The sequence below is a fragment of the Scomber scombrus genome, chromosome 9 (assembly GCF_963691925.1).
Source record: "Scomber scombrus chromosome 9, fScoSco1.1, whole genome shotgun sequence".
NCBI lineage: Eukaryota > Metazoa > Chordata > Actinopteri > Scombriformes > Scombridae > Scomber > Scomber scombrus.
In genome coordinates this window covers 4,822,397-4,845,883 of record NC_084978.1, presented here as the reverse complement: position 1 = coordinate 4,845,883, position 23,487 = coordinate 4,822,397, and the positions used below count along the sequence as shown (strand labels likewise).

The 23,487-nt window shown below is 39.7% G+C and overlaps 1 protein-coding gene across 1 annotated transcript in view; it reads left to right on the top strand.

The window, feature by feature from the left end:
- The first annotated feature begins 19,474 nt into the window (after positions 1-19,474).
- Positions 19,475-23,487, top strand: part of ppargc1b (peroxisome proliferator-activated receptor gamma, coactivator 1 beta) — a 99,531-nt gene continuing 95,518 nt past the window's right edge. The window contains exon 1 of the mRNA XM_062425760.1: positions 19,475-19,571. Within this exon, the coding sequence (XP_062281744.1) occupies positions 19,491-19,571 (81 nt within the window). The 5' untranslated portion in view covers positions 19,475-19,490. The remainder of the gene's footprint in view (positions 19,572-23,487) is intronic.

Sequence of the window (23,487 nt, the reverse complement as noted above, 5' to 3'; positions counted from 1 at the left end):
ACAGTAAAAACTGTTTACAAAGGGTTTAAAAACACTAAAATGTCTCTTTAATTAATTCATAGTTTATTTCATTGTTCATTGTTAAAAGTTAGGATGTAACAGTATTATCAGCGATCGACAATGTGGTCTTGATCCGTTAGTCTGAGATCGATTACTCTGGTCTCCACCCACATAGGCTACTAGGGGAATCGCGGTATTTTCTTCATTACAGTAAACGTTGTTACTGAGGAAACGCCACTCTTATTCCTCCCCTTATTCAGGTATGTTTCTGGTATTTCACGGCTAACTGTATCGTGATAATTTTATAAACATGTTGAGAATGTTTTTGAGTGTTTATATACGAATTCTGAGTAAATTAAAGTAAAGTTTTGTCAAATAGGGTAACGAGTGTGTGAGAGTAACACTCCCGCTTGTTAGGAAAGTTCAACCCGTAGCTGGGCCGCGTGTGTATGTTATTTTATATCTTGCATGTGCACGGTAGAAATGTATTTTGCACAGTTGTTTATATATTGGTTATTTGATGACTATTGTGAGTTTGTGAGAGTTTGCTGCGCTAGAATTGCATGTTATGTACTAGTGACAGTAAAAAGGATGAGTTAAGTCTTTAAGAAATATATTTTTGTTGTGATTGAAAAGGAATATGTACTGTATACTACTGCATCTAACCTGTAGGATAAATGTTATTTAAAAGTATATATTTTCGATAATTACAGTAAACGTTGTTACTGAGGAAAGGGCGTAACAAAAGCAGGAGAGAAAAGTCCACCATTGAAGAGATGGATGAATTGTGATAGTGTCCCCACTGTTTCTGAAACAGAAATTAGGTTGGTAGACTAGACACTAATGGAGAAGCTGTCAGGATGGCGGAGTGGTCTAAGGTGCCAGACTCAAGTTTCATCCTTTCTGAATAAAGGAATTTCTGCTCTCCTGACACTGCAGATGAGCTTTTTTATTCAGTCGGTATTTCAATCACAGAGTAACATCTGTCAGGGTTGTTGATAGCTCTAAGACACCAGACTCAAGGTAAATCCTTCTTTAATAATCGGCCAGATTAACCCTCACTGTTCATATTCTGTCTGTGCCCCAATTCCCCATCAAACATTAATTATTGGTTAAATAATCCTCAATAAAGAGTGTATTTTGTTTATTTATGGAAAAAAAGACATTAACAATAACATGTTTGTTTGTGTATCAGCTGCATGTATATTCGGGGTCACATTAGACAAAGTCCTAGCATAAATGTGTATATGGTGTTTATACAGCTCTCAAAAGTTAAAATGGGTCAAAGTTGACCCTGAACAGTATGTAATGATTAAAGGTAAATAATTCTGTAATGATTGGATCTCTGATTATTAAATCCCTCTCCTAAAACATCCAATCATACCACCTCTTTTTAGTGGAGATAAATATTGACATATAATATCAACAAATATTGCAAGTCCACTGATAAATAGGTGATGTCAAGTCAGGCAGAAGATTTCTAGCTTAATGGGTAAACACCAGACAAGGGAAAATTTAGCAAAATAAATTGTAGAGCAGAATAAATGCTTGATCTATAAACATTTCCATTGAAGAGCTGTAAAATGTTTCAACTGAAAGACTTCTCCTAATAAATATAACTATATTTTTGCACACATTTTTATTCTAGCTGCATAAGATTTAGTAATCATTATGCAGGCTGATGGTGACGGACAACTCTCTCTCTCTCTTCCTCTCTCTCTCTCTCTCCCTCTCTCTCTCTCTCTCTCTCTCTCTTTCTCTCTCTCATGTTTAGATCTAGAAGTGGAAAAATGCACTCGTGTCCTAGTTCTAATCTCAATGGAAATAAGGCAACAAGGTTACGGGAATCATGTCGTTTTTTAGGCTGGCTTTTGCAGCAGCACCTTTTTCTAGGAGAGTTGTTCTGCAGACAGCTTTTATCTCCCAGGTCGCTGAGAATAAGATAGTCAGGGAGGCGTGCCTGGTGATCCAAGGTCTGCAATTCTGCTCATAGAGGCTTGAAAATAGCTGGCCAAAGGATGGAGAGTATGCCAGAATAAATAGAGTCAGTGGGGTGTTTCATAGTTGACGGTGCATGACAACCTAACACCCAGTTATGATCATTTTTAATGTTTTGCACTTGAATTGAAGGACACTCAACTGAATCAGATTTGTGACACCGGCACAGTCACCACCCATTGTAGAGGCTCCACACTGCACTGATTTTTGTGATGTTACATCGGTCAGTCGAGATGTGACTGATGAAATTTAAAATATGAATGTTCCTGTGGGATTGTGGGTAAAATGGCTTAGGGATGCATGACTATTGGAACCACAGTTTGTCACATCTGGTAGGCCAGTTGTGGCCATAATTCAAAACAAATGATCATTTTAGAGACTCCCAGTCCAATCCATTTCAAACCAAGTGGTAACTACTGTGGCTTAAAGCTGAAGGCAGTGTGGAAGTACCTTAAAGTGCAATGCTGCTAGATGACCTATCTTTATAAATACTGAGTCAACCAGTCACTATGGTCTCAAATACTAAATTCAGGCCCTTTAATAAGTATGCTGGGGGGTCACTTTGAAAATGATTGCTCCCGTTAATAAGATTTGAAGACTTACAGTAGCTTTGATGTTTGCTGTGTAGGAATTAATTGACAGCTGTAATTGACAGTTGGCTCACCTGCTGCTCTCCCTTGATCCGGGACTCACACTGTGTCAGATGTCACTGAGTTTAATGCCGAATATTATACCTGCCCTGTTAGCACAATATAGGTGAAGTAGCTAATGTCAGCCCAGGTGTGCATGTTAGTCTTGGTCTAAGGTAGCTGGGCGTGTTTCCAGAGTGAGAGAGCATCTTTATATGGAAGGTCCTGGCACCAAACATAAAAGATTGCAACAATAATAAGCAGCGACTCTGGGCTTTAAATTGACTCCAGTGGAAATCAATGGGTGATGTCACCCCTTGCCACGTCCATCTTTATAAAGAGTCTATCTAATCTCTTTTTAAAACCTGTTTTCTCTTTCAGGCCTTAATTGCAACACCTTTTGAACTTTGGAACGTTTCTTTTTTCCTCTAACTGTATTATGAATGTAGCAGGACCAGAGAGCTGAATTGATGAAAAGGTAGAAGATGAGGTGATTAGAAAGAGGAGTTTGCTGTGGAAGTTGTTGAATTTGCAGAAGCTCTACTTTCTCCTGTCTTTATCAGGAATTAGAACGGCCTCAGTGAGACAGCATATAAATGAGGATATTTGAATACGCTGCACGTTTGCACCTCAGTTTGTCACCTGCGTGTGTGGGTGTGTGAATCATAGAGAGATATAATAACGTATATGACGATGATGGTAATGATAAGAGGAGAGGGAGGATGGAGTGAGGTGCAGTAAGAGAAAAGAGAAGCAGGAGCAGAAGAATGAGGAAGGGAAATGTTGCATGAGAAAGAAAAAAAAGAGGAAAATGAGGTTGTGATGGAGGATGTTATAGGAGGAAAGGGTGAATATAGTGAAGAGAGGAAATGGAGGTAGTAAAGGAGAGATGTTAATGAAGGATGAAAGCAAGATAGACTGGAAAAAGAAGGAGTATATATAACGGAGAATATAAACGAGGAGAAGGTGAAGGTGATGAGAGGGAGGATAAAAGGGTGAGGACAAGAAGTGAATGGAGGAAAAATGAAGTTGTTGACAAGGGGAGAAAGTGAAGAGGGATAGAAGTTAAAAAAAAAAAAGAAACAAAATGATAGCAAACGAAGTTGGTGGATGAGAGGAAAAATGGGTAAGAAAGATGGGGAAGAAGATGAAAGATGAGAAAAAAGATGATGAGGAACAAAGAGAATGAAGATGAGGTGGGAGGAGGAGATGACGGAGGTGGTTAGGAGGTGTGGAAATCAAAGACACACACACACACACACACACACACACACACACACACACACACACACACACACACACACGCACACACACACACACACATCAGTTTATATTGTATTTAAAAGCGCCCCCATTGATATAATGTACTCCTAATCCAACTAAACAGTGCTTGCAGGATGATGTGTTTCCTTATTTGGACCTGAAGCTAAACTCTAATCTTAAGTGGAAAAACAAGTCTTAACCCATTTAAAATTGTCTTCACAAAAATAGAAGCTCAAGAACACACACACAGACTCACACAATGCCACATTTTAGACAGGGATAGAAGAGAAAGAATCTCCCTCATTACATCCCCATTGATTTAGAAGGAGACACACACACACACACACACACACACACACACACACACACACACACACACACACACACATTTCTTAAAGTATCTGTCAACATCCTCTTGCACATAAATCTGTTGATTGTCTGAAGTGGCGATGGTTGATTTACTCTCTGACAAACCCCCCTTCCTTCAAAATGTGGATACATAAAGTGATGTCTGTACCACAAATTAATCAATAAGACATGAGGGAGGACCCAAAAATTCCCGGAAGCAATCGATCACACGGGAGTAGGGTGCAGCTATCGGATTTGCCGCTAGGTAGCGTTTGCCCACAGTTTTGGTGAAGCTAAAATTGGGACTTTAAGGGAGAAGATATTGCCACAGTGGAACAAATCCAGGAAGAATCACAAGAGGCTTTGGACATGTTTACAAAATGCTGGGACAAGTTTATTGCATCTCAAGGAGAGCACTTTGAAGGGGATTAGAAAGGTACCACTGAAATACTTATAATGACAGGTTTATTTCATAGTTCTGGGAAGTTTTGAATTGGTTGACAAATATATTAAGACACGGACATTAACTGATGCTATTTTAAACAAGAGATATTAAAGAGCATACCCTGATTCAGGACATGGTCAAATATCGGACACTTAACCGAGATGTTCTTGCCTGATTGTCGATGCTGTTTCATATATGATTTGCTCTATCTTTTATATGGTTTACTGTTATATCTTTGTGTACATTATTTTGGGTGTTTGCAGTATATCTCATGTTGACATCTGGTGAACTTTGACATCCAAATTAGTGCCGGTGACCAATTGCAAACTGTCTCAGCTTACTTTTGAAGGAACCAGAAGAGCAGGCTATCATATAAATTTTTTCCTACCGTCCAATCATACATGACTTTGCTCTGCTGGAGCATAAACGTCATCGTAAAAGTAAAATTACATGTTTTATGTACTGTGGAGTTACTGGTAGAGAGGGTGCTAGTCACTTCATCACCAAGCAAGAATGCACAAATGAGTTTTTTTGGTGTGAATCGGCACTAAGGAAGTATGATGTCATACTGACTTGCGGTGATATCAATGCATTGACAGGCATTTGTGATCAGATCTGCAGAAGTGAGCAGAAAACACACGACCCAGTGTCAAAAACATTCCTATCGACAATGAAAAAAACACATGAAAATGTGGATGCTACAACGCAGTGTGTGAGTTTTATTGATCACATGCTTTTGACACAGCTAGGGGTTGAACGTGACCCCCTCCCTCCCCGCTAATCGAAGAGCACATGACCCGTCTATGAAATAGGCCACGGCACTGATTGATAACTGCAAACAAGACATGGCTTTCAATACACATCGATAGAGGATGTTGTCTGTCTGCGCCGCTGTGTGTAACCCTGTGTAATGTCGCTGGACAGCTTTATGAGATGTTAATATCGAGGCTGATATCGGCCTTTTAATAAAGCACGATTGATCAGATTTTTGTCGCAGGATTGATCAATAACACGCTGGTTGTTTATGGGAGGCTCTTAACCCGTAATAATACTAATGCAACATTAGATTCCGCATGCTTTATGTAAACATGAAGGCGATCTATTATGAAGGATTTCGGTGGACAGTTTTAGTGTCCCATGATGTCTGGATAATCTGTTATTAATGACAAGTATTAAATCATGGGACAAACATTAATACTTTTTCTTTTTTTTCTTTTTTATTAATGTATATTTCTCTTCTTTCATTCTATAAAACATTACCATACCCCTTCCAGGTCGTAGTTAATTTATTTTAACGGTTCATTTTAACTTTTAACTGTTCTAACTGAGAGATTTGATGCTTCCCATAAAAAAATCAGACATCACATCGATGCCGTACTTGACATTTTCTATGCCTTTTGGAAATGCACGTGCAAAATACCTTCTGTCTCTATAATTTTCTCCTGATTGGCCGTCGCTGATTGTGTGATTGCTGCCTATTTGAGTCTCCAGAAGTAAATGTTTCTCTTTCTACCTTCATTGTTTCTTTTCAGTGTACAAGTGAACTTTTAAGGGCTAAAATGGTCCTAATGAAGTGATTGTCTTATTTACATGCTGGGTTTATTCATCAAAATTGTGTGACAGCATACAAATACATGTTACAGAACATTTTGTATATGTATATGTTGTTTTTGTATATTACTACTACTACTACTTCTATATATAAAAAAAGGGACCCTTATGTTTTGTTCTCCAACAATGACTATAACCTCTTCGTATAATCTAATGCATTTGTTTTATTGATTGATTTGGTTGACTCTCTTCTCTACATGAAGCTCAACAAAAAACTGCATCCCTTCAAAGCTGATGTGTTGACCCAACATAAGCCTCCACGCCTCACTGTTTTTTGTGTAACTGTTCACGTGTTACACCAGTAAAGAATACGGACCTACCGGCTGTGTGAATGTGGAAAAACTGTATACACGTTAACTGTCAAGTCAGCACATGTAGATACCACCCGGGGCTTTGTGTGCCTGTGTGGGTGTATTTATTCTACACATAGAGCACACCGTATATTACTTGTCATGTATGAATGCGCGGAGCCTTGGGCAGAGTGAGCTCGTTCTCGGCCTTCGATTCACCTCTTATTGACCAATCACAGAAGAGGATACATAAAAATAAATTGGTCCATTTTTAGTTTGTCTAAATCAGAACAGTTCCTCCCAGAAAGCTCAACACATACCGCTGAAAAGAGACAAACAGTACGTGTTAATCACTCAGGCCTCTCTGCAGCTGAAGGGTGGGAATTATGGACTACAGGCAAGCACATGGAGAGAGGAGTGGCTGGTGAGGTGGGACTGAAGTGAAGGTCAGACCAGTGTTTCTCCTTATGATGCTGCCTCCAAGTGCTACAGAGAGCAGTTATTTATGGGTGTGTGTGTGGTTAAAATATGACTTACTCATTTGGTATTTTCTCATTCTCCACTTAGCAGCTATTAACCTAAGAACGGGGGGTTCCCTCTTTTGTTAGCCTTTCATATTATAATCCTCATCAAATGGAAATTATAAAGGGGTATTTGTCATTTAGAATTAGAAAAAAAAATCAGATTTGTTTTATTTAACAGCTTGACACTGCAGCACATGTAAATAAAACGTACATTCATAAATATAGACAAGGTTTCACAGACATTACTTTTTTATTACTGTTGGCCATGCAAGTAAAATGCAGGTTGTGCCTGTAACCTCAACGTTTTCCCATACTGGTGTCAGCTCCTCTCTGCATCATTGCAATCCTATTACCATTGTAAATTGTTATTTTCCTGTTTGTGTGTCACGCTCCGCAGGGCTGTCCACGTGCACTCATCCACCAGTTATATTTACAACAACTCTTGAAAGCAGCAGCACAGTCATACGCTGCAAATATTTGTTGAAGGCAATGTCAGTTGTAGGTTTTTCCATTTCAGTGTAATGCTTCAGCTTTGGACTACATTATTGTTTGCATGAGAGACAAAATGCTGCCGTGTCTTTACAGCACATGTTCGGTTAATGCACTGAAATCTGATTTTGATAGGATGTCACACACACACACACACACAAACGCATACTTCCTTCACACACGAAGACATATTTAAATGTTTCATCATACAACCATGCCATGAGGTACATAATTAACCCAAGCGGATGAATCAAAGAAACATTAACCTTTAGTTTAGTATTCTTGAGTCCTGTTTTTAAACATGAACTTCAACAGGGTGATATTGTAGGGTGAGAGAAGCAACAAGGACAGGAGAAAGGGAAGAAGTTTTGACATTGGACACATTGAAATTAGATGTAAACTCAGGAAAAAGCTGAAATTATTACAATCGTCCAGAGTGGGACATAAATATCTTTACCAAAGTTTATGGTAATCCATCCAGTATTTGAGAAATGTCACTAAAAACCTCCCACAAATGGGAGTCTCATGGTGGCGCAGAGAAAAAAAGGTTGTGGAATCACCAAAGCAATGAAGATACATCATCTGGGAACAATGAACATCTGTACTAAGTTTCGTGCCAACACATTAAAAAGATGTTGAGATATTTCACTGGATAAGTGATAAGTTGGTCATGTCGGTGGCACTAAATGAGAAGTTTGGGATCACCAAAAGTCAATAGGATTGATCGTCTGGTTACCACAAACATATTGAAGCGGTGTCCAATCACAGGCAGAAAGAGCCCGTCTAACAAAGAAGCAACTGTTGCAGATTCAACCTGCAAAAGAGGGGGGGAGACTTATTAGTGAGAACTTGAAGAGCTGCTGAAGTGTCTGGTTGTTGAAATGAAAACCTGTTAGCCATCCTCACACTCTAATAGAATACATCTGGTGAATGCTGGCTCAATACGCACCGTCGCACATTTTGTTTTCGGTGTGTTTTTGTAGCAGGTGTCCGCTTGTGACACGTCATCTATCAGCATCAGTAACAACACACAGAGCTCCCTCAACATTTTAAATCACTGCAGCTGTAAAGAGTGTGGACACAGCACAGACAGGCAGACGTAAGGCACGCTGATATAAATGCCAAACATCAAAGGATGGGTTATTGATATCGCAACTGGCTATAGGTTACTATGTGAGGACATACTCGATGAAATCTATTTACAGTGTGTGCTCACATGCAGACCTTTCATAAGCATCTTAAGCTGTGATGTAACACCACACAGAACAAGAGCCTGGCTGCGACTCTAGATCATCTCATAAATAACATAAACCATACCATGGATATACAAGAGGCTGCATGAGAACCCTGCAAGCTGCTGCTAACAAGCTGTTATATGCATCCTCTTCACTATGGAGCCCGGAAAATTCATCTGTGGCTTCAGATTAGTATATAACAGATACCTCTTAGTGTATACAATACAGCAGTTACAGTTTACATATTTTTTTTAATCGAATGGTATTTTTCATTAAACACAGACGGACTTTAGTAGCAATGTGCTAGTAAATTCCAGGGATAGGTTCACAATTTTTCCAGTCTGGTTTAGAATAAATGTCAGGTCCCCTTTTTGTCTCGCTGTAATCATTACTTCTGTTCTTACTGGCCATTAAAAGATAACTTCTCATTGTGCTTTCGGTGTCAATGATCAGCGACTAAATCCCTCGTTTTGTGCGAAAATGTATTTAAAAGTTTATCTGAAGCTAATATGAAACTTCATCCATCCAGATTAGTTAAATCAAGTGGATACCTTCCTAAAGTTGGAGTCTTTTTAGTACATATTTCCATCTGTTACTGCTCTTCCACTGCAGCAACAGGGAAACATGAACAATTGGGAATTGGAAATATTAAAAAGGAGGTATTTTTATATTATGTGAGATTATATAATTTGAGATTATAACAGAATTCTTTTGTGACATTGAAAACATTTAAACCCATTTTCTTCACCAAACTCTTTCTGTCGTGATCATTAATTGATTGTTGTGTTAACTCATCATAGCAACAGCCATTTTTTGTAGATGTGAGCAGCATTACAATGAGAGTTTACACCGCGGGAAACACAGCTGGTTGTTTCAAGCTCATTAGAATAATGATGTCAGATTATGAAAAAAAAAACAAAATATGAGAATAATGACTTTAAACGTTTTCTGATTTAATATGATATAAATGATTCCTATTCTACAATGAGCAAATAATGAGATAATTGGTGACAAGAACTATTCGCCATTTTATTTTGTGAGAAAACATCAATAGATTCCATAAAACGTGTACATTTTTCTGCTGTGATCAAAGAATATGTAACATAGCTATAATTGGATGCATCAGTATGTGAGCGGACACACACACACACACACACACAGTATCGCCTCCTCCACTGTGGTAAGTAGTGCAAAGGTCAAGGTCAGCCTGCAGTCAGATCCTGAGGAAGCGAGCCAAAGAATGACTTGAGTGAAGAAGCAAGCGAGCGAGTGAGTGAGTGAGTGAGTGAGTGAGTAAGCAAATGAATGAACAAGCGTGAGCAAAAGCCAACGACACACAGGATGAATTAATACCCGTGTCTCTCTCTCTCAGATTCACTCCACACAGTATTTTTTCCCGCAGCCTTTAACCAGATTGGCCAACCAAGTAATGAAATTCCTCGGTTACATGTCAATGATCCGTGCTGCCTTGAATTAAATACTGCCATAAATCAGAGCACTCTTGATTCAGTAATGTCCTTCCCTGCAAGATTTCTTTAAGGATGAGAAATGTAAATTGATTCATTTAGACTAGAGGATCCCAATCTCTAAATATAACACGGGCAGAGGGGCGGAGGTAGGTGGCTTCTGTGAGCTTATGTTGGTTTCTGCATCAATACTGTTTGAAATAGCAACACATAATCAGAGGAGGAAACTCCCTCTTTTGCCCGATTTCCATCTTCAAATTTGGATATCTGTCTAAACTGCCTCATAATTTGCATGCCTGGATTCTATTTGTATTTCTGACTTTCCTCATAATGTCATTCACAGTTCATAGTATCAGTTACAGTTTATCTTTGTGTAATCAAAGCTTAATTACGGTGACAAAACAGGATTGTACTTTTAGAATCAATGATTTATCACTGTTCCCTATAGTTTATTATCTCTTAATGGAAATATTTAATTCTATGAGTGGTACACTGGTGCATACATCACATATTTTATTGGTCTATTTCACAGTAAAATGTATTTCACTGGCTCAGCTGTGAAACTGCTTTGCTGGTTCAGCAGCAGCAGCTCGGCTGACTGTCTTAAGTGCATCTGGCTAGCTGACTCTGGCTTTCTGACAGACTGCTTCTCTGTCCGTCTATTTAAAGCCTAAAAGTACCTCGTAGCTTCGATTTACGTAGCACTAACAGGGTGGCAAGAAGACAATTGAATAATATCTTTTTTAAGTTCTGCTTTTAAAATGTAATTGTGAAGTAAAAGTAACATCAAAGTAAACAAGAACTGAACTTAAGTGTCAAAGTAAATTGCTTGATTCTCGACAGCAGCTCTTCCTGTGTTAACTTCAGGCTAGCTGCTTCCAGTCTTTATGCTAAGCTAGGCTCATGGCTGCTGGCTCTTGCGCTGTGTTTACCACATAGAAGTGAGAGTGGAATTGATCTTCTTCTTATCTAAAGAAAGACAGTGAGTATTGGGCTCTTTTTAAGCCTAATTGTAATGTTATAGATGGTTAATGACCACCTTATCATTGTGTTGGCACCTGCTGGGCAAAGCACCATATTTTATGAGCTTGTTAGATGTCTTGACTGTGAAATTTTACACCGCACGTGACTACAGTATTAACTGCAGCTGTCAGTTCAGTGTAGCTCAGTAAATAAGAGAATATCCCTTCATCTCATGTCACATCCTGTATGACGTTTCACCCAAGTCCCCCATATTAAAATCACTGGTGAATAATAAATATGTTTTATTATGTAACAACGCTGTCGTAATAAATTTGGCTCGGCTCAGGCACAAAAACAACCTGGTGTGGTTAAGAGAAAGATCTCTGTTTGGGTTAAAATTAATAGTAGCAGTAAACATTATACTATACTGGAGCAATGTTGTTAAGAGTAGCTCCCCATTTTATTTGTATTGTGTATGCATGTAAGGACACGATACGTAGCAATGTGCTAATAAAAGCAGGGATGAAGGAGACCTACTCAAAACCAACAATGCACAATTTTACCTCTTTAAAAGATTGTCTTTGCAAAGGTTTTTTGAGGAGAGAAATGAATTCAAGTTGTTTGTAGCCCTTAAGGACACACACAGTTCATTTTGGTGAGCGACACTGAATGTCAGCAACACTTTGTTGACAAGGAAACTCCAGTCTTGGTCAGTTCAGTCCTAAAGTTTGGCCTGGAGAAAACTAGATTTATTTCTGCAGTTTGAACTTAGTGTCAGGCTGCGTGACTTCCTGGCTGACTGCCTCGTTGACTGACTGGCTAGCTGCCTGTCTAGATTAGTATGTACGAATGTGTTACCCTGTACTGCGTGGTTATATTTGGAACATCCTTCTAACATGACTAGATTCCTCTCAGTCACTGACTGACTGTTTGATCTGGATCTTCCTGAGATGAGTCAACAAACAGTAAGTGATGAAAATGTGCATTTCTGAACTGGTTTATTTTGACAGTTTGTGTTGTGACCCTTGAACCTCCAGACAACCCCATAATGACATGTTCACTGGGTGCAAAACTCAGTGGCTCGTTGTGGCCTAAGGAAGGCAATGTTGGACGTCTAGTATGCTCCACAATTATTGTTCAGACGGACATAAAATTTGCTATGGATGTCGCCGTGGCAAGGAGGAGTGCTGCAGGATCCCTGCCTCCATGTGGCTGAGATAACCTTGTATTGTGGGAAAAGTTTTTTTTTTTTTCTGTCACTACAAATTCAAATAAAATGATCGGGGGCTTCACAAGATTTACAGATGGTTTCCCACATTTTGTAGTGTCCTATTGGGTTTTTTTGTCTGTTTTTTATTTGTATTGTATTGATCTGTTGTGGCAGGGATGTTTGGACCTGACTGAGACACTTTTTATCCCAGCATGAGAAAAATACAAAAGTTTAAATCCAGTTTTCAACCAACAGTGGCACTATAAAAACTATGATGAGTACATGAGTGGTGACTCAAGTGTTATGACAGTGTAGTCCGGATGTATGGGATTATCACCTTGTGAAAACATGTTCTCACTGCTATAGCTGATGATATTCATGTTCCCACTGCTATAGCTGAGGATATTCATGTTCCCAGAGTATGAATCCTTAAAAATAAAATGTTTTTCGGTGGACCCGCTGAACTGTCCTCGATCCATGTGGCCATAATTTACCGAAACACCATGTACCCTGACATTTCCTCTGGACATTCATGCTCTTCAGAAGATGAACTCCTTCTATTTTGGACACTCTTATTAAATAGCATGATCAACTTTCCACATAAGATACAGAATCTAAGATACATGAAAAAGGGAAACATACTTAAAATAAAGGAAGAAAAGTTCTTATGCAAATTAAAGTGTATGATGGACATTCATGTAATAGTGTGGACATAAATGGTAGTACCAAAAAAATGCAAAAAATGTCAAAACCTTTTGACCTAATAAGATCAAATGTTGCTAAAACTATTCATCTCCAGTGCGAAGGTGCGACCACTGGAATATCCAATTATCTCTGAGGTTGTCTGAGGTCAGCGTGACCGTTACATGTCGGCTAAGTTCAGAAGCTCACTGTGTTTACAGCACTAAGTTATTTTTTGATGAGCAGATATAAATCATGGAGGTAATATAAGGACGTAACCTGAAATATTGTTGGAACGTCCACCAGATAAAATGCTATCCATGCTTTTAAGACCACCTGACACACACCAGCCCCTACTAAGCAGTGATCTGACCTTACTGCAAAGCCTTGTTTTTGGATGGGTGACCGCACCCTGAGGACTAAACGTTATTGAAATGTCAGCTTGGATGGTTCAGGATGCTTCTAGGACACGTAGCATATCAGTTTACAACCCAGAGAAGTGAAATTGTTTTTAGTGGTTGTTGTGGTGGTCTGCTGCAGCTCAGTGTGATATACCGAGGCACTAACGCTGCCTGGGTTTCTGGAGCTTATGCCCTGTTTGTCATCTTGAGTGGAGTTTTCTGTTTGGTTGAAACATTTGCTTTGTAAGCTCCCGCAGCATTTCCTTGTCTCTCCGGCACAGTTTGTGTTTCTGCTCTTCTTCTCTTTTTTTTTTTTTTTTGCTTTTATGGTTTTGTATACAGAGAAATCTTAATATAAGAAAAGCAGAGAGAGTTGTGTGTGTGTGTGTGGTTGTGAGATGTTTCCCCAAAGGAGTTAGCATTTTCAAAAGGGACAACTTAGTTTAGAGTTTACACAACAGAAATGTACTCCTCTTCTTGCTCTGTTTGCAGACACATCATTTCTGCCTTCCTCTTATATTCTATGATCCTTTACCCCAGCTCTCCTCTCTCATCCGCAATCCTCCTAAGGAATATATAATTGCACTTATCAAATGAACTTGTCTCACCTCTGACCATTAACCTCCAGATGGCTATAGTTTCCTGTGATACTGATGACTTCGAAGTTTAAGGTTACTCTGGGTTCTGACCCCCTTGTGAGTCTCTCTGGATCAGAGGGCTGGCTGAAGGCCTAATATAAAATGTAATACTGTAACATAAGGAGCCAGCATTACTCGAAGGCCATCTTGCTTGGGAACGAAGATTTGTTGGCTTCTTCTTCTGAGATTGACAAGACACCCGCAAGACAACATGCAAACATAGCAGGTTGGTGAATTATGGAAAAAGTAGGATTGTTATGATTAATGTAACATGTAAGTAAAAACCCTCAGGACCCACTGTCAGTACATTTACTCAAGTACTATATTTAGGTACAATTTTTAAGTACTTTACTTGAGTATTTCCATTTTATGCTACTTGCTATTTATGCTATTATTCCACCACAATTCAGAGGGAAATGTTCCTTTGACAGCTTAAGATAATAGCTACCTTTCTGATTCATTTGCTTTCCAGATATCTACGAGATGTCTCAGATGGTTTCTAATAAATAACTGTTGGAGGCCAAGTTGTCCATTTCCCAAATTATCAAAGTAGCCTTTACCTTTTTTACCTAATCTTGATGTGCTGTCTAGTTGATTGGCGCTGTGTCAAATTTCTGTGTGCATAATCATAAATACAGTTGTGTTTTAGGGAATGAACGCTGGTTGGTTTCTGGGACTGGGCAAAATATAATCTGAATCTGCCATGTACACTATTCTTGACTGTACTTGGCAAGTGTATGTAGGTAAGGGTTCAAAACCTATTTTTGCTCCAACGCTAATCTCTCCAATGGTATTTACTTTTCTAAATATCACCTTATAGTCAAAGTATCTTTAAAACAATCTCCATTTCACTCTAGATGTTACTCTAAGCATCACACAAAAGCACATTTTAAACTAGAAATAACTTGTCAATAGACATTAACATTGATTATTCATGTAGCATTTTTTGCCTGTCTTGAAGGCACACTAAACAGTGATTTAGTAGGTAATGTAATGATTAAGAAATACAAGAGACAGCAGGTTTTTAAATCAACATGGAAGATGAGTAATGCATTGGATGTTTGTGCTGCTAGGTCTGCTAGAAGTGAAGTTTTTGTTGGATGTACAGTATGTGCTGTGGTTGCAAAACAGCATACAAATAAGATGACTCATTTACTCCAAACTACCTGTGAAGTGCGGTTTTTTCATCTCTTGTAGATGCAAAAGTTCTATTTGCATCATCTACAATATATTTCTCTCTTCATGAGTTAGTTTTCACCAAAACATTTTCTGTCATTAAACTCTTATCTGAGCATGATGTCATAATAGTCTCCAAAAGACGAGAAAACTAAATGGACCCAGAAATACCAAGTAGGTCCAATGGCTGTTTTACAGCAGTATAAGTTTTTTAAGGAGGGACTTTTCCTATGTTGCACATTTATATTTGATAAGGAGATCAAGGTGTGGTTAATGATATTTTATGCACTTGAAGAAGCTTGATTGAATCAGTGATATAACGAGCGGTTATTTTATGTATGTTTTGATTGCATTACAGTACAGGCAAATTTGAGATCCACAGGGATGCTTTTAAATTGATTCTCAATATATTTAATATCTTATGAAAAAGATGAAGCAGAAGGTCTTCACCCCTGTTCGCAGCAGTGTCAATCGACACAGACGCAAACAGAAATATGCAAAATAAACCCATTTCCTTTTTTCTCTCTTGCTCTTTAATAAACACTTCCTCTGTTTTGAGCCCAACATACATGCATTATGAATATTTCTGTCTACTACTTCTATATTTGTGAGGTCCTTCAGTGATCAATTTGTGGTCAATTCACCTAGCCTAACAGTAACCATCACAACTACACGCTTAACTCCAACCTTTACCCCGCCTTTAAAGGATTATTTCTGTTTTCTGACAACTCTGGTCTTATTATTGTAGTTTTACCTGCGTTTTTTAACAGAGTGCCTACACTACAACGGTGTCCTACAACATGAGAAACACAAGTGGTCAGACAATCATACAGGTTGAAAACAAGCCAGCAGTTGACCCAGATTATAAAAAACCCCTTTATTTGGAAGGCAAATGAAAGTGGTAATCTGTCATTGCACAGGAAAAACCAGCTCACAGTGTGGAGGTTCAAAGTGAAAACAGAAGTTGACCTGTAAACTGTTGTGGCTGTTATCAACAGACAGTTTAGGTAATGATTTCACTGTTTACGCTTGCTTTTTCCTTTAAACAAATTTGACTAAACTAACCTGGGGGGGTTTTGTTTAAAACCTGTCTGATCAACTTACAACTCCTGTTTCCTGACCTGTCAGACTTCTTTTGCAATTCCCGATCTCTTAGCAGGAAGTTATACTGTAAAACAAAAAGAATAGACTCAAGTTGAAATAGAGGAAGAACAGAAGAAGTGAGGAGTATAAAGACTTTTCTTCCTTTGGTATTCACACACACACACACACACACACACACACACACACACACACACACACACACACACACACACACACACACACACACACACACACACACACACACACACACACACACACACACACACATTGCATTAAGGTCAGTGTTGTCAGCCAGGCTTTTGAAAGACATGGAGAGCTCGGTTACGGCCATCACCTGCCTCAGATAATTAACCTTTTCATGACCAACACACACACACACACACACACATAAGAAAAACTGACACACACACACAAACACACACATACTTAGAGAGCAGCAAACCCCTGTGCTGCAATGCAGTGATAACATTACAATCACTGCTGTTAGTGTGTGTCCTCACGCTTGATTTTCCCTCAGCGGCGATTGGGAATAGCTGCAAATGTGGGGACTCATAATGCAATAACAGCACATACTGTCATAAAATGTCATAAAATCTTTTACGGTTGAAGTTTAGATTGCAGCATGTCATACTTTAGGTGTATTGTCTAATATTTGAATAAAACAGCAAGTTTATATTTGAGAGAATACATTTTGCTGATGTCATGGGTCTGACTGCCTCTGTGATCGCTCACTGTATCTCTGAGATCATCGTCAATCCCGGATGCATTTGCTTTCTTTTAAACTCCATGAGTCATGAACATGAAATTGATCAGATGCAGTTATTGGTTTAGTGTTAAAGACCAAACTCTGTGTTGCAAAAGTAATTTGCCGCTAAAAGGTTTTCATCACACAAACATCTCAGACAGGCAGCAACAAATGAAGCCAAACAGCTCCGAGTTTAGTTCAGGCATGCGGTGCTGTCAACGCAGAAGAGAGAGAATATCTGATATCTTCATCAAATTGTGATACAGCTACAGAGGAATGAGGTAGAGATGCAGCTCTGATCGCACAGGACGAATTCTAAACAGTGGAAAGTAGTTTTTTTTTTTGTGGCTGAATCTGCGCTGCAAAAACTAAAAAGCATCAATCATCATTTCTGAAAATAAACAATTGGCTGGTATAGAAACTGAGACAGAAACAAGCTCTATTTTCCATCCACAAACAACAACACAACTCCAAGTTATTGAGCTTCAGAAGGGCAAAGCTGAGCACCAAGTCTGTCATTATGGAAAATCAACTGAAATTTGCAACATGCTTCTGCTGCAGCCCCTTGCACAGTTTGAAGCCAGCTAATGTGTGATTTTGCATGCAGTGCACTCGGGGTCACCCTTATGTTCCCACAGCCCTATGTTCCCACAGCCCTATGTTCCCCCATTTCTAAGAAATTTTCTTCCCATCAAAATTAAGCCCTATGTTCCCTCAGCCCTATGTTCCCTCAGCCCTATGTTCCCAAAGCGTATGGCCTTTTCCTAATGCACATAACGTGTTGTTGTTTTTCATCTATTAAAATGCTTGAACGACAGGTGAAATTCTTTATTTTATTACTAAACTGGGGTAACATAGAGCTGAGGGAACATAGAGCTGTGGGAACATAGAGCTGAGGGAACATAGAGCTGTGGGAACATAGAGCTGAGGGAACATAGACACGCTCCTGTGCCCTCCACGTTTATCTGTCCAGTCTTATGATTTCGGCACTTATGAATGAAAATCTAAAACAACCACCCTACATCTTTGCACTTTTTTCTCTGTCCAGTAAGACTTGCCTTTATGCCATTAAAATGAAAAAAAAAAAACAGGGAAAAGTGAATGAAGTGGTTGTTACTGTTCGGCCGTTTCCAACAACAAAGAAGCCAAATAAACACCATTGTAGTGATGACTGAACTAGATGGTGTCATTTTTGTTCAATTACAATGACATCAGCTAATATCATCAACTATTCTCGCTATAAGACTTACAGAAGTTGGTTTTGCGGTTGCCCGGCAACAGCAGCAGGTTTCTGCAAACACTTTGTCAGTGCTTGCATCTCCAAAATAACGGTGGAGAAGTGCAACTCGAGCCTTAAAGCAAACAAATGTGTGTGCTGAGCATCCAGGCCGTTTGGATTTGTGTCTGTGTGTCTGTGTCTGTGTGTGTGTGTGTGTGTGTGTGTGTGTGTGTGTGTGTGTGTGTGTGTGTGTGTTTGTGTGATAATAACGTAAACTTGCTGTGCCTTGTGTTAGCTTACTTGTTTCCGGCTTTGATAATGAGCAGAAAAAATGCTGAACTCTTGATTTTTAGGAGACACATATGGACTTAAATTACAATTAAATCAATATTGCATTAATGGGGCAACAATTAGTAGTCTGTGTACTATAAGGACAAATCACAACCTGTCAGCCTCTGGATTGCTACATGGGAAATGACAGTTGTTCCTCCAGGACAAACGGAGGGAGGCAGAACTGGAGGGAGGGGGATGCAACAGTTTAACTGATATGCTAACAGTAACAGTGGTATGAGGTGGAGGCCGTTATAATCAATGACTATGCTATGGTTTATATTTTTTTGCTTTATTCAAACAGTAAAAGGTTTGAATAAATAAAGAACAGAATAAAATGTCTTCATAGACACATCACACAACACAAAATCTTGGATATGACTCTAAAAAATTAAGTTTTACCTTTAAACATTAAATATCTATTTATACCTATTATTTTGCATTAACTTTAATTGCATTTTTTCCAATATAAAATCCTCTATAGATGATAACTTCAGGTAAATTAAATGGAAATGAATCCTCTTGTTGTTGTAGGACCCTCTATGGCCACTGCATTGACCCGTGGAGGTCCACACACCCCACTTTGGAGAACCGCATGCCTTTAATGTCTTGGTTTGTTACTGTGTGTAAACAGATGCGCCCTCTGCAGGCGGACTACCCCCACTGCTCCTCCTCCTCCTGCTATACTCCGCTCTCTGACTCTACGGCTCCTCATTCACTAGAAGATGGCGGACTGCGCTCCACTATTAGATGAGGAACTCTCGTCCTTTGTCTTCAATTACCTGACAGAAAACTCCGGCAGCCAGGTAAGATCCCGGCCTCTTTGGACACACGGGACTTTGGGCTTTCCAGGCCGGGGTGCGTCTTTGCACGTCGCCGGCCGTGGCGCATGCTATGCCCGGTTGATGCGAGCCTTTCGCCCGGCTTGTCAGCAGCATCTCCCCGGGACACTGCAACCCGGCGTCTCGGTCTGCGTGCGCGCGTGTGTGTGTGTGTGAATGTCTACTATGTCTTGACGCCTGGCTTTCACGTGTTTTTTGGAGGAAATGTCATCAGCCATGGGCAAAGAGGAAATTTAACGGATGAAAACGAATAAATGATTTTGTGTTGGCTCTGGAAGCGGAGACATGCCGGTGTGTTGCAGTTTGGGGAGGATTATTTGGTATGCAGAGGGGCGCTTTGGAAACTTTTGACGCATTCTTGAGGGAAGTTTTAATTTCAGTGCCGGAGACTTGGACACGTGGTGCGCCCCTGAACGCATGGACTCAATCTGAGGACTATTATGATATTATAACATTATGATATTAATCAACTGGCTGCAGGACTGCTTTGCTTGCAAAGAAAAAGACACACTCGAGTGTCTTTTTGTTGATGCTTCACTCGGCTGGTTGGATAATGAGCTTCTTTTGTGTATTGTCATCACTGAATGTTGCAGATTTTTAATAAAGTCTCTGTATGGGGGAAGCAAGGCAATACACCAGTGCTGTGTAATGTTATTTATCCATTTATAAGCGGCTTGCCACAGCACCGTGAGCTTAACTGGGGATCTCTGTGTTGGGTATCTGCAGGCTGCTCGGTGCGCTTTCGAAGTTGAGCAACTCCCACCGATGATAGGCCTTACCTGTAATTTATCTAGATTGGTCAATTTATCAGACGATGTTCCGCAAAGTGGTGTGAGAGATAGCAGATAGTCGGTTTTGGTTTATCTGTGAAAGTTGCTGCGATTTTTTTTTTTTTCGTTTTCATAATGGGTTTGCGTAATCGTTTGGTAACAGTTACAAAACGACTCATTGGTTCAGACGGATGGGAAGCTTAAATACACCAAACTGCCTTTAGAAATATCTGCAATTCAAGGATGCATTGCTTTTTTTGGGGATCACACATTCACCTTACGCATGGATTAATATTTAAAATGAACAAATATGATCTTGAATTGGATTCGGCATACAGTTAACACACAAAACACCTATAATCAAAATAATATGGAAACTTTTATTACTGGTTCTCCTGTTAATCTCATAATAATCTATCAAAAATACCCCCGTGGAGGGCGGTAGCGAGTGATCTGCCAATTACATTAATGGTGATTTCTTCCATATTAAGTGATGCTTTGCACTTCATATGTGTGCCGATTGTTCAAGTAGAAGGTGTTAATTGGCTGCAGCTCTCATACTGTATGATATGATGTGTGTCTTGCTGCTTACGTGGAAGGAAACATTAAATGAAAGGATTTCCATACCGGGTCCGGTGGATTTTTTTTCTTTTTTTCATTTCTCCACTACATCTACCTTCTGTCACTGGCTGTTCTGGCTGTAGACTCACACTACCGAAACACACATGTGCACGTTAACCCAACACACGGTGTGTCATTGGAAAACAGGACCCCCGGTATTTACTGCGTCACAGTGTGACATAAGATTGCGTCGTGGTGATTGTTATTGCTCTGATTGCACGGTCAGCGGAGGATGCGATGATGAGTGTGTGTGTGTGTGTGTGTGTGTGTGTGTGTGTGTGTGTGTGTGTGTGTCAGGTAGGGGTAAGGGGGGGCTGGGGGGGGGGGGGGGGGGGGCTTCTGTCACAGCTGATTGGCAGCTTAAGCAGGTTAATTCAGTGTGTGGTGGGATTCAGTGAGACTGCAGGCTATTTATAACATACAGCAGTGACATGTTTCACATCACCTACACACGCACGCACACACACACACACACACACACACACTGACAGTACAGAAATTGACAGATGTGTCCTGCCCCCCCCCAACACCAAAATACTTAAATGACGCCTTCAAATTGTAGGTTAATATATAATAGATGAACATACAGTACATGCAGCATGTAATAATACACCAATATGCCTATTAAATGTATGCAGTGACGTAAGCATACAGTGACGTAAGCATACATGTCTATAGGGACTTAATATATATCTGTATTATTCAAAAAGCATCACAGTGATATTATTCTCATATGGTGACATGATGCGCCTACACTGAAACTAAATATGCAAATGACTCCCAATATTGATCACCAGAGATGTAATATGATGTTAAATGAATAGGCCTATTAGGCTTACATGTCTTCCATTGTCTAATATACCTATAATGATCTTACAGAGTATGTAAGCAACATATTTGCTGTGAGTGCTTCACCAGCAGTGGCAGCACCAATGTGCCAGTCATGACAAACTCATGTCAAGCAAACATACATTGTTCAAACCCATGTTTTAATCTAGTGGAGATCTCAGAGCTGTCAAAGATACCAAATTCATCAGGATGGATACTGTGTGTGTAAGATCATGCTAATAACATCTATGTTGGTATGGTGCAGCAATTACTCGCTTTTGCTGGATTTTTTTTTTTCTTGCTGCAAAGTCCTTGAGTGACACAGAGGGTGAACGATAGAGTGCAACTTATAAGAAGGGAAAGGAAAGAAATCTGATTGTACATTTTATCACAGCACAAGTTCTTTCTTCATGTGTAAAACGATAAGGTTATCTACTCTACAAACGCAGCGTTAATATGTTAATATTTACACAGGGTTATTAGGGCTCGCTGGTGGCTTTCTCTCTCTCTCTCTCTCTCTCTCTCTCTCTCTCTCTCTCTCTCTCTCTCTCTCTCTCTCTCTCTCTCTCTCTCTCTCTCTCTCTCTCTCTCTCTCTCTCTCTCTCTCTCAGTGTGTTTCTATGCCGCTCGCCCCTGCCGGCTGGTTATTGTATTACTACTCTATCCTCGTGACTGGAGTTACAGAACAGGGCTGCTGCAGTCATGTGAGTTGTAGTGGTGGAGGGAGGGAGGGAGGCAGAGAGAGGGAGGCGTTACCCGTAACGTAGACAGTGACAGGCAGTCCCTCCTCCTCCTCCCCCTAACATGTGACTCCTTCCTCCTCTCTCTCTCTCTCTCTCTCTCTCTCTCTCTCTCTCTCTCTCTGTCATACAGTCTCCTCTCTTGCTCGCTCTTTAACATTCAGCAGGCATGCTTATTGTAATTTCTCTCCTTTTGCTGCTCTTCCTCTCTCTCTCACTTATACACACTGTTAATCTCTGCCTTTATCTTTTCTGTTTATAATGTATTTAAATGAAGTGAGGTTTAAAAAAGAACATTTAAAATGTGGAAAGTTGAAGCCAATATGCCATCAGATTTACAGTCAAATCAAGTCAGACGAATCAAATGGGAGCACCTTCTTCTTAAACATTCATCATATTCATCACACACAGAGGATTTGCATTTGTGCTGTAACATTTTTGCACAAATACATCTAATTGAGAGACCGCTGTGTGCAGATCTAGGTCATCATATGCATGAGCTTACACTAGCTGCTTCTATGGAAACATAAAACCAATCAGATTCATCACTGGTGAAATAATCAATTGAAAACAAATCTAATCAATTTCTCAGGCTGAAATAGCACAGCAGAAACAAAACAGCAGGGTTTTCTATAATGTTTGTAATTCTTTTGGACAGTCAAATCAAATGCTAAGAAATAAGGCTTCGTAGCAGGGCGCCGCATCGTCTGAAAGCCCTCCACGAAACATGAAGCTTATACGTAAAAATAACAAAAAAACAAAACTTTGCCCCGTCCCGCCGCACACGTGGAACTGTACAAAGTGTCGAAAGATAGTTTAAGAGTGCAGTTGGTCTGTCAGACCTATTTCAGTGCTAATCATTGACCGGGTGTTGAGGGCTGGTCTGGGTCCATCCAGGGGATTGACTGTGGAAGATCAGGC